At 36.5% G+C, this 13,122-nt stretch overlaps 1 protein-coding gene across 1 annotated transcript in view; it reads right to left on the reverse strand.

Annotated features, from left to right (window-relative positions):
• Positions 1-418: 418 nt before the first annotated feature.
• The window catches only part of CEP128 (centrosomal protein 128), a 124,619-nt gene continuing 111,915 nt past the window's right edge, over positions 419-13,122 (reverse strand). Inside the window, exons 21-24 of the mRNA XM_037395231.1 lie at positions 12,192-12,269; positions 10,073-10,186; positions 6,346-6,454; positions 419-1,467 (exon numbers count right to left, since the gene is read on the reverse strand). Of these exons, the coding sequence (XP_037251128.1) occupies positions 1,361-1,467; positions 6,346-6,454; positions 10,073-10,186; positions 12,192-12,269 (408 nt within the window). The 3' untranslated portion in view covers positions 419-1,360. The remainder of the gene's footprint in view (positions 1,468-6,345; positions 6,455-10,072; positions 10,187-12,191; positions 12,270-13,122) is intronic.

Genomic DNA, 13,122 nt, shown 5'->3' on the forward strand with positions numbered 1-13,122 from the left:
GGACATCAGGAAAAGGTTCTTCACCGAACAACGGGTGGTCGTTGACTGGAACAGGCTCCCCAGGGAAGCTGCCATGGCACCAACCTGGCAGAGTTCAAGGAGCGTCCAGACAACACTCTCAATCACACGGTTTAGCTTTAGGCAGTCCTGCAAGGACCAGGGGGCTCGACTCGATGATCCTTGTGGGTCCCTTCCAACCTGAGATACTCTTATGATTCTATGTCTGAGACACCTACAGTGCTAAAAAAAGATAATATTTCAGAGAAGATGTAAGCTTCCTAAGTATGAAAGAAGTCTACAAACCAAAATGTTTTCCATGGTGTTCGTGTTGCTACAGTGCTCTGACAGATTTGGCAAAATTTAAGGCACTTTGGTAGTGATCGAACAGAAGCACTAGAGAAGAGAGCAAAACAAGGACTATCTGAAACGTTTGCATTTCTTTTGACAACAGAAAATTCTCCTGTGATGTGCACTTTGCAACCACAGTAACGCAGCACTGTATCCAATTTGTTTTGAATTAAGATATCTGAACAAATACAACTGTGCAATATTGTATTTCCATAACATTTTAAAATCAGTGTGACACATCTCTTCTAATAGAGATGAAACAGAATAAGTAAGTGGTCATTAAACCCTGTTATTAAAAGTTTTCACAGCCATACAGCAGTGTCCTTCAACATGCTTAATACAGAGCATGGGTGAGATTCAGGTGCTGTTAAACACCTTAACCAGATGTCACCCGATAAAACTGTTTAGAAGAATAATTCTAAACAGCTTATAACAGATATATGCTGAACCTGAAGTCATCATACAAATTTCCACTAATCTTGAGGAAATTTGGGTTTGTTTAATATTTTTCACAGCTTAAATGATTGCTGCAAACCGAAGATCACAAACGCGTAGGCACAACACTGTATAATAAATTTCATAATAAATATTAGGACCAAGGTAGTTTCTGAATATTTTTTCATTGGTAATAGTATTATTAAATTTTATAAAAAAACAAATGTAAGAACAATTCCTGTACAGTGGTAAATAAGCTCATAGCAAAGATTAATGTCATGGGTCTTTCATTTCATAATATTTCAGGAATAAAATAAATTTAGTTTAGGACAACTGCAGAAACAAATACAAGAGAACAGCATAATCCCAGAAAACCTTTGGTGTACAAGATGCATAAATTATCTCAAGAGTTCATTAGACTCACTCTTGGTGCTCTTTCATTCAAGTGTTTGGCAATAGCTGAATCATTCAGGGTGCATCACTCCCGTATCAGATGGAATTACTGCTGTTCAAAACCAAAAAAAGAGCAGAATGGAATTTACCACAGAGAAAGCTGGCATGTTTTTTGAAAAATGTTCTACTGCTTCCCTCTTTCTGCTTGCAGCTTAATTTCACTGACAGCAACGTTAATGGAATCGTCCTTGGTGGCACTCGTATCAAAAGGAGCCATTCTTTTCATAACTGCTAGAAAAAAACAAAACAAGTAATTACACATCTGCAGAGAAACACCTATCCTTTGCTGACTGACCATCAATGTTTATACAAAGTGTGTATTTCATTATACAATATAATTTAAACAAGTAAAATTATATTCATAAACATTCAATATTGCTAATGCTATGAATTGAAAAACTTATTTTTCTAGAAAAATAGATTTTAATACTATATAATACAGGCATGGCCAAGAGCTTTCTTATACAGAATAAATGTAAGCTGCATTTTTTTTAAAGTTGATAATTTCACTAACTTTTAGTTTCCATTTAATTTTCCAGCATTTTTGTTTAATTAAGACTAAAGAAACCACTCGGAAAATTCCCAAAGGAATTTCTTTCTCAATAGCATGGACTAAAGCCAACAAGTGTCACTGAACAGGGAGGTGTTCTCAGGATGCCATACTGCGTATACACCTTCACAGCAGGCGGCATACATAATGCTTATTTCTAAATACATCTTATCGCATCAAAATCTAGACAATATTAATTGACATAATCTTATGATAAAGTGCAGGAGGAAAAAAATCCAAATATCCAGACATCTAGCAATTATCTAACATGAGGCAGAAATTAAGGGGAAGAAAGTGGGTATCGGCTTATAAAACAGACCGTTCTTCTAATGGCCGTCCTTATATCATAAGCATGTAAGAAAGGCAGTTGTTCCTGATTGTTTGTAATAAGTACTCAGAGTGCAATTTTTTAATAGTCTATTAAAACTGTAGCAGTATATAACTGAAAGTTATTTAATAGGGAGCAAGTCATCACAGTTTGATTAGGAGGAGTGAGGTGTTTTCACTTTTAGAAGGAGAATGACATCACTGTGTTTGGGACATTTTACAGCATAAAATTTTCAGTATTGGTCCAAAACTATGCTACTGGATGCTACTTCAACAGTACCTCCTGTAGTCAGTATTCAAAGAAAAGTGAAAAATCATAAAAGAAAATTCATTGCTGAATTAATCCATTTGCATTTTTCAAAGTGATGCTGTCAAGTTTCCAATCATTCCACGTTTTTATCCTTGGGCAGCATTGGAAGGTTCCGTTCTAGAATGGTGTCCCACAGCATCATGATGTTACAATATCATTTTAATTAATTTACTTACTTCTAAATGTCAATACAAATTGTCTTAAGAACTTATGAAAAAGTATACATGGAGGGATAAAATCAGATACATCGCAAAAGTTAATTCTTACACCAATAAAACCAACATTCAGGACAATTTGGTTTTCTTCAACCATGACATCAATCATACTATATACCACGTATAGTATGTATATGTGACATATGTATATGTGACACAAGAGTGCTGTGTGTCACCAAAGCCAAAGGGTCAGAAAAGACTGTGATCTACATAAGTTGGGAAAACTGGTGGCTTTTTTCTTCTCCGTAAAGTCACAGCTTATGAAGCCCTGGAACATAAATTCCCAACAACAATAGAAAGCCTGAAAGCCATATAGCTTCTGGGAAACCATCCAGGTTAAAACCTTGAAGTGATGAACTGTACAAAGAGAAAGACGGGACGCAATTCACACAGCTAATGCAGAGCATGTGTAACTCTAGGGACTTTTGTAATATAACATTTAAGAAAAATACAGTGGCCATGAAAAACAATTTCTGAGGATTATTCTTTAGATAGCAATTAGTAGTGACTTTTCATACCATGCATTTGGGTCTGATAATAATACAGACTGCAAACCATGTCTAATGAACCCTCCTTTGTATAAATTATTTTTTCAGTTAAACTTCTTCCTTTCTAAGAAAATGGGTATAGAAATAAAAGCTTGTTCCCACAGCAACTTTAAAATAGTTTGTTATGGAAAAGCTGTTACAATTGTAGAAATTATACCAGAAACATGAAGGCCAGACATAAAACAGAATGTTAATGTTCATTACTTTTCCTTTTAACGGCCTGCTGCATTGGTAATTTTTTACCGAATATGTGTATGGAAGCAGATTGTTGTTCCCGTATTTATTTTTTCATACTTTTTGTCCCTCTTTCTTCAACCAATTTTAAACTTAAATCCCAGGATCCGCCTTGACAGATAAATTATATCAAACTCATCCACTCTCCTCCCTGGTGCTTTCTATGAGTCCTAAGAGACCCACAGGGGGAAGGGAGCTTCTAGTACTACTTACTGACTACAACCTGTAAGGTTTCATGAATTTAAGAGGGATGCAGTGGGAAATGTTACTGTCACAAAGGCTTGCAAACTGCTCCAAAAGGTAACTGGGGGGTGGGGGGGGTGGGGGGGTGGTGGGGGGGGAGGGGAGGGAAGTCCATTCTTCTGTTTCTGGAGAAGTAAGGAGATAAATTAATCACAGAAACTAGTTGATGACATTTATTGGTAGATTTATTAAAAGCTACAGAGGTTTGGGAGCAAAAGACCTCAAATTATACTTCACTGTCAAAGTCTCAAATTATAACTAATTAATATCATTACTGAAATTAAAAGTTCATGGCGTTTATGTGACTAACATGACTGAAGTAGCTGCTTGTATCATTTGCCAGTTACTGGCAATTACAAGAAAAGCTCCTTAACATTAATAGTTACCACTGCAGAATTGTCACTATCCTCAAGAGCTATAGACACACCTTCAAACTACACATTCGACTGGTGGAGACCAGGTGCAGCGCAAAGGTAAAACATTTACTCGCTCACCAAGGTCTGTGGAGTAATTCACATATCTTAGTGCTCTAAGCTACCACAGATATCCACAAAGGGCTGCACAAGATTTGATGGGAATTCCGGGAAACCTATGACTTCCCGGGATGACAGCTAGAAACATACTCTAGGACATCTGAAATGACATCAGGCATCTTCACCGGGGACCTGACTTGCTCTCATCCTTACTTACTAAGCATAAAGAACATATAATAGCATTAACTCTTCGGAGAAAAGAATCAGCAAAGTGAGAAATTAAGAATGCCACCTTCACTCTATCACAGTCAAATTAAATCAGGGATAGGAAAAATATTCTATGCCTGCTTCTCTTTTTAGCCTTTAGAAAATTTGACTAATAGATTTTTATAGAATACAAGTAAGAAACTAAAACTCGAAAGAGTTCAGTTCCTTTCCCTTAAAAACAAATAGGAAAAAGCGAAACACAATCACTGTCTTTATTTTTTTTTTTTTTACAAAAGCAAAAAAATACAAATCATTATTTTTAAAAATAGTTCTGTAGCATCTGGGCAAAACAACAAAACTGAAAACACTCTCAGCACCATTCTGGGATTTGGAAAATATGAAATATGAAGATCATGGAAAATATCTTCCTAAAAGTTTTAGGCAAGGAAAAAAAAAAAAAAAAAAAAAAAAGTCCTTCAGCCATGCCTGAACACAGTTTCAAAAGGAGTCTTCCTCAAATGCTGAAGATTCTGCAGCTATTTCATAACAATCAACACTGAATCACTAGAGTAGTCTTTCATTTATCACTTACTTATTTACCTCCAGAAAGCTTGGTGCTGATAAAAAACAGCTGAATTGGAGAATAAATACCCAGAACTGGTTCATCAGATTGATATTCAGATTGTATGGATCCTATTTCTCTGACAACTGTCTAAAATTGATTAAAACACACTGAAGTAACAATAAAAAGCAATATAAAGATACTGTAATATTTTAGAAGTATGCTGCACCCTTTACATTTCAGCAGGTTTTTGCAGCAGAATGCTGAGCTGTTGAGGCTGACAGGGCTGCTGGGGCCACCTATGCAACATGCCTGCGAGGTGCGCGGGATTCCCTTTCTGTGCCCCAACCAAGCTGAGCTGTACTTGGACTTGCAAGACTGACGGGGCTGAAGTTAGGGAAAATAACAACTCTGAGTCAGGGGAAACTGTTCCTGAAGTACAGAGGAGGTGGAGGCATTTCCACATATGCTTTATTCCCACTAGTGCTGTTCAGTATGGTCTGCAAAGAGATATTCATCACAACTCACAGATTCTGAAAGGAAAAGAAACCAATTATCTTTAACCTCTCAGATCAACTCAGGACTATTTACTGAGGAGTGGTAACGTACTGCAGCACTCACTGTGAGATGCAAAGGTTTGAACGTGCGCTGAAGCCTGAAATAGGACTTTCCATTACATAAAATGCAACTTACTGAATAGGTTCCGGGTACACAAACTGGTTATATTGAAGAGAAATGGAAGGTGATATCCTTTCTGATATCCATATGCTGATATGCTCAAAAAACCACCAAACCTTAAACCCTCCCCCCGCCCCCCCCCTTTTTTTTTTTTTACACTCATGCAAACGTGTGCCTGTACCTGCTAAAGATCTAACACATCCTATCCTGTGCTGAGCATTCCTAGCTGCGTCAGAGATCCTGTGGCCTTGCATGACACCACGCGTATACACACTAGGGGACAGAAAGGATAGCTGAAAACAACTACTGAATACAAGCAGAATTACCGATTCAACTTTCAGTGTTAAATGGCTACACAAGCACGAGACTAAATGGTACAAATGAAAGATCTGGGAAAGAATCCTTGGCTGAGGATGTCTCTTGTGCCTGAAAAAGATGCACAGCTTACACAGGTATGACTCTTCATGCAGAGATTCAGAATCCAAGTGCACCCCTTTTTTTTGGGCATAGATTTGGATAGCAAACAGAATATATTGCATGCTCCAATTTAAAAACCCAAAAGTATCAGTGGGATGTAACAAAGTACTTCCTAGACAAAGGCATCCATCCACTATCTACAGCTAAAACACAGGAGGACTCAAGATGGTTCTAGCACTTTTTTGTCAAAAAGTAGAGTGTAGTAGTACTCTCTCAAGTAAAACAGCTTAAAAAGAGGAATATATATTACTTTTTTTTTTTTTTTTTCTGTGAAACAATACTTACAACCTGAATCTGAGAGCACTGAGCTGGACAAAAAGCTGGTTTGCGTTCGCCAACTAGAAGCAGGAGCAGCCATTTCTAAATCAGAAATTTCAGCATCCATTTTCATATCCTGTGGCAGCCAAATAAAATAATTTTTATCTGTTAATATCAAGCAGCTTTAAACTTTAACAAAAGCCATACAATAGGACACATACAGGTATGTGCTGTGAATTCACACATGATTGATTCTTAGAACTCTCAATATTGTTAGGTTCAAATTAATTTGCTTCTGAATTTCCTGTCCATTTCATCACCACAAAATCTCTGCAATAAACTGCTTTGCCTTGAGAAAAGCGTTGAGAGCATTGCAAGTTTTTGTCACTACAAAAAACTGTAAAAAATCTCCCTTTCCTACTGACATCACATTCAGAGTCCAGGACTAAGCCCAGCAGCAGGGCAGACATCAGTGAATGATGAATTCCTCATCAATGAATGGTCCACGTTAACTCACTGAAGTTCCACAAGTAATAATAAAAATTGAATCAATTTTCCCTGCCACTGAGGAAACTCAAACTTCATTGATTTCTCATATCAAAATACCTGAAGTTGCTTTCCCATTATTTTTTTTTTTTGTTAAACCGTTTAATAAAGCCTGAAGTACAGTGTTACTATTTATGGATAGACCCATACAGCATAGCTTTTTGGTGAGTAAAGTCATTTGATCTATAAGCTAAAAAAAGAAGATAATTTTGAAAAGGCCATTTAAACAAAAACCTCCCTAAATCTTTACCAGCACTGCAGCAAGTAGTCCCCAGTTGCAATACCCTCCAAAATAAGATTAAAAGCTTGGCTTGGTATCCAAATTACTCAGTTTCTTGAAATGAGAAGAGATAATAATGCACAAATGCATCAGTTCATAAAACACTCAATTTTGCTACTGAATTCTTATCATAAACAGCCTCAGGGAATTTTGTTAAAACATCTTGCAATTTATCTTTCACGCTGATACTAAGATTTGAAAACTAAACAGAAAACAAAATGAAATTCAACATTAATTTAGAGATACAATGGGCTTTTGTCCCATCACTGAAGAGGGATTTAGTCCTATTAAGACTAATGGGAATTATACATATTAATCCCCTTATGTGCTGATGAGACTTAATACCTAAAGTGTACACAGCACAATAACAGCTTTTAAAGAATAAAAGATGGTTTTGTTTTTTCATTCTGCTTTGAGAAACGCTATCTCTAGAACAGCACTTTTAAACAAGCAAGGTGTTCCTACCAGCATCTGCAATACAGGATGGCTCTCCTTCATAGCCATTGTACCCTGCAGAACGTGCCTTTTCTCACGTGCTTCATTTACAATTACATCCATGTGCTGGGATGACTAGATGGTCAGTTGTTCATGGCAGGGAAACTGTCCTAAAATATTTGCATCTATCCATCATAACATTTATCTTTAGTTTTACTCTAGCTTTTTTGCTTCAGTTGGTATTCCCTATTATTTATTCTTATAAGTTATATTTACCTTCTTCCCCCCCCTTCCCCAGCTTCTTCTTTATCTACTATCACTCAGCGCTTTCTTAGTTGAAAAATCACGATTGTTGTACTGGAAGGTATTCTGCCAGCCTCTGGCCTCCATTATGACTGGAAATCTTACATTTTAACACATACAAAACGGCAATTATGATTTTCCTGGGCTCCTAAGCAACAGGTATTTTGCAGCCATCTGACAAGACTACAGAGGAGTAGGAAGACTGAGTAGGGAAGAACGAAATCATAAGAAAGGATGGAAAATAACCGCTTTTAGGGGAACATTTAACTTCAGTTTCATTTTAGCTCCTTAAAATGAAGAGGCTGGGGGACAGGATTAGATAATGCCTGTCTGAGATAAATGTTGGCAAGCAAGCTGAAAGAAAGGTATTACGAGAAAGGCTAGAAAGAATATCATAACAGAGAAGAAAAATTAATTGCCTAAGTAGTTTTATCTAAAATAGTCAATGTAAAAATTTTACAAGAACCCTTTTTTTTAAAACACGTGTTTTCTTATCAACTACCAGATATCAGCAGAAGCACCACACTGCGTACAGAGCATGAATCAAAACTATCAGAAAGAACGAAACTTGGTGTCCTCAAGCCTACACTCTTCCACCGATCAGTTTTAGAGACTCCCAAATGACAAATAGTAAAATAAAAAAAAATTAAACAACGCATTTGACTTAGTTCCAAAGGCAGGTAAGAAAGGCGAGCATTAAAAAGGTTTTTTTAAACTAAGCTAGCCTGATAACCAAAATCAGATTAGAACCCGTCTGTTACTTGGGTTTGAACATTCTATTCTATTTGTAACAACCGTGACAGCAGACAGTACCATATGTCAAGCAAAAACCCAATTAGGCCTGACTAAATGGAAGCTGTTAAATGCTCTCTGTTGTCTAAAGAAAGAGGAAATATTGTTTTGGAATCAGCTTTATATTGGATTCTGAATATAGAGTTCAAATCCTGTGAGCTCAGTAAGTTCAGTCAGCTTAGTGCGATTTTCTATTCTACCGTCAGCTGATCACATTCCACTTGGCTTTTCAATGTTATCCAAGTTTCAACAGCTACTGAATTAGTAACTCTTGTGTGAAGGCAAGAGAAATTTAAGAACCGAAGATTACCATTAGGAATAGACTGAAAGTGAATCTACCCCGTTTCTTCCTTTCAGTTCTTTCTTACCGAAGAGCAAGACGGCTTTTTCAAGTAGTTTAGTACCTTCTTCTTACAACAGCAACTTACTAAGATAAAATACTCTATTTATTTCACCTTTTCCACTTTTTAAAAGACCTACTGGCAAGTATGCCCTCATTTTACAGAAGAAAGACCACTATGGAGGAGGTGGGGAACACAAACAGCTGAAAGTTTTTTTAATACATGCTGTGTGATCCCAGATGTTGGGCTCAGCTGCTTAGAGCCACTGGGGAGACTGACTGCCAAAGAACCTCGACTGGGTTGTGATAAGAAGCAGAAATACCAGCACTATTCTTCAGCTCCGATCACTTATTTCAATGACGTCTATCGGAACCTGCAGCTCTGCCAAAGCAAGCTGCTATCGCACCAGCATGCGGTGGGAAGCCACAGGACCACAAACAAGCTTAATACGAAGAGAAAGGAAGCGTGATAACAGCTGGAAAGGTGAACTCATTACAGGCAATATTTCTAAACAAGAGCACTGGATTTGTGTTGCAGGGAGTTAGGAAATTATGCTCAGCCCCGCTATCAGTCCACTGAGTGACCTTTAGCAAATCGCTTCCCCTCTGCCTGGATTTCATTTATGCATGAGATAGCCATCATACAGTATCTTTTGTAAATAATGCAAAGATCAGCTACTGAAAAAATCACTATACCCAATCTACTAATTAATCATCCTCTTAACTGAGGAAACAGGTTTCTATATTTATCTTTTACATGAAAAGACAAGAGGGAATTGAACAAACCAATAAAACCGCTGCAGCCAGCAATTTGCCAGAGCAGTAATAAGACACTTTCCTGTGAAATTTTGAAGATTTTTGGAAAGTATCCATGGCACTTCACAATGAAGGCAAGATTTCTGTCATCGAATTTTACATCAGCCATGACAGCTACATAAAACAGAAACATTCATGTGTGATTTTAGTCTGTGTTTTCACTAGGAATTAACATACATCAAATAAGCTTACATTGCTAATAGAAAGCAATCAAGAAACAAAAGTGGAGTACACACACATACCTTGAATTGTTGGACTCTTTGTTTTGAATCTTCCAGCTGTTGCTGTAGAGAACTCACTATTTCTTTATACTTTGTATACCTTTCTTCAATCATCTCCCTTCGGCAATGGGCCTCCTAGAAATGCATCGAAAAATCTGAATTATTTTTTTAATATGAAAAGCAGTTAACAGATGTTGGCTGGCTATTGTAAACACAGGTATCACCAAGGAATTTCAATATAGCAAGAATGAATTAATTGCTAACTTTCAGAGGTTGAAATACAGGGGCCATATGAATGCACAATGTTCTGTAAAGAAAAGTAATGTTAAAACAAAAATAAGTTAAAACATGAACAGCCTCATCCTCAGCTGGTGAACAATTTATTCTAGCTCATTCCAAAATTCAGTAATATCATATCTTCTAACAAATAAATTCTGTAATGGTGAAAAATTAATGACAATACTGTAGAAACAAGCACTTGACAAAAAGAAAAAATTGTTCTAAGGATATGGACGAAACAGTATTTTTAAATAGGAAAACATAACGCTTCTCACTGAACCAGCTAATGATTCACTTGAATGACTACAACTACCAGACAGCTTGTGAAGCATTATCAAAGATTTACCTCCTCTTTCCTTCTCCCTTCCTATGAAAACATTGAGGAAAGAACTTGTTAGCAGTGGAAAGCAATGAATGGCTTTGAAATACTTCATTCATGCATACCACTTGAGATTAAAGTATGCTATTGTACAAAAACCCCAAATGTATTATTTTCAGATAGAAGAATAAATGAAACTCCAAACTGACATCATTCTCACAGCTAAGGTATAAAACTCAGGTTTCCTGAATAATAAATTTATTATTAAACAATACACAGCTATTGGTAGGGACTCATCTTAAGAAGTCAGTCTTTTAACAACTAAGCATCAGAGAGGAGGGCAGAGTTCAAATTAAACTGAAGAATTCGGGTTCCAATCTCATGAATGCTGACTAAGTGATAATTACAGCAAACCAGAAGATGACAATGTCATTTCCTGGGAAGCAAGAGGGTGCAAGCATGAAGCAGATTGTAGAAACCCTGCATTCAAGCTTCTGCTTTGCCTAGCTGAGAACAGAATCTTTCCCTTCAGCAGTGCCGAACCATTGGAAGCAGAAGGCAAATGTTAACCTCTGTCAGAGCAAAAAGGTTTTTTGGGGATACCTAAAAGGTGAGGTTAAAACTATACATCCCAACAATGTTTATCTTAAAACAACCCAAACATTTCAATCAGCATCTGTTTTCCTCTGTTGATGATGACCACAGTAAAATAGGGTACAATTATTAACACAAGACCTCGTGCAAGAACACTTAGAATGAACAATCTTCCAAACAAGTATATTTTGAAATGTTCATGACTGCCTTAGGATGAAAAATTCTATATAGCAAATAAAGCTGCAAATCTTTATGCATTTATTGATCTGTAATTTAATACCGATTTAAAATTTATATGGTGCAATGAAGTCCCAAATTCTTTTTTGGTAAGCCACAAACGTCATGTAGGGAAAGTAAAAACAATACAGTGGTTTAGCCATTTAGCCGTGACGATCTAATTTCAGACATTACTCTTGATAGTACTCCACAACTACTGTCAGTATGTCCCACTCTGTCCAAAGAAACACACCTTGATTTGACAGTGATACTGGGAAAATAAGTGACAAGGACTAGCGTTATGTCAAAGCAACAACAACAAAAAGGCTGTAAAGTTCACCTATTTTCACTCATTACTTTAAATACTTAAATAACTAGCATAATTTGATTACAAGATTATCATTTTTTAACAAGTAATATCAGAATTCATCGCTCAATACAAATATTCTGAACCAGTCGTTAGGATATAATAAATTATATAACCCATTATATCCAGTTATCAATGTTTGCTTACATTATAGAGCACTTCAGTAGCGTTACTGATTAGGACTAATTTTATAACCTCAAAAAATCTGTATAAACAGGAAAATAAATTTCTGTATGGTTTTGTCTATATAATATGTACATCATTTAAAATACATTATTAACTGATTTATCTACCTATATGGAGAGGACATTAATTAACTAAAGCAGTTTAAAACTACTGAAAGAGTCAAATGAAAACTTTCTCACTCCAGTATCTTTCAAATCTTCTAACAGGCTCAGTTTCTCAGGAACAGACTCCAGATGGTCTAGAGCTACTCGAGTACTCTAAAGAACAGAACACAAGAAAAAACATAAAAAACTGATCAATTTTTTCAGCCATCTCAACCATTAAAAACCTATTACACCTATGGAAACAGGTTTACAGGTATGTATGCGCCTGTAAATTAAACAGGTCAACAGTAAACAGGCTGTTAAGGGAAAAGGACAAAATAAAACACACAGTACAGTTTCTTTCATTTGAATCTCCAAGAACAGTTACCAGTTTGTTGAGCAAAACAATACTTTTTTACACTTTTGGAGTTCATGTAGTCTTCAAAATGAAATTTTCTTTTATTGCACTTCAGGGAGTAAAGTATGTTTACCATAAATATGGATCTATACTCATGTTTATCTATTTGTACTTGAACACATAGTAGAGACATCCTTTTTTTTTCTAAATACAAATATGTGCAGTTAGCAGTCAGCTAAATATAGAAAAATCAAATTTCATATTTTTTGGTTTAGGCATACAGTAAGTACTGCTGCAAATGAGCTGCCATTCTAGTGAGAGTTGAGGTTGGATTCAATAACAAGATTTCACATCCACACCCGTGATACAAAAACACTGGTCTATAGCCAGATGCAAAGAACCAAAGAAAATGAAGATCATGTTTTGGGGTTTCTGCACAGGAGAAAGATGGTTGGTCACGCATAAAGAGTAAACATCAGCCAGATGCCTCTGGAGCTTCTCTCAAAGGCTGCCCCTTCTACTGTTTGCTGAAGAGCAAGCAGAAACCCCACTGTTTGTACGTTCTGACCAACCATTGGTACTTCCTCCACAATTCTATAAATCACGCTTCTTGGGATAAAGTTCTGTTACCCTGGTATGCAATCTACCAATACCAGATTTCATTAGCCA

Source organism: Falco rusticolus, chromosome 7 (assembly GCF_015220075.1).
Source record: "Falco rusticolus isolate bFalRus1 chromosome 7, bFalRus1.pri, whole genome shotgun sequence".
Classification (NCBI taxonomy): Eukaryota; Metazoa; Chordata; class Aves; order Falconiformes; family Falconidae; genus Falco; species Falco rusticolus.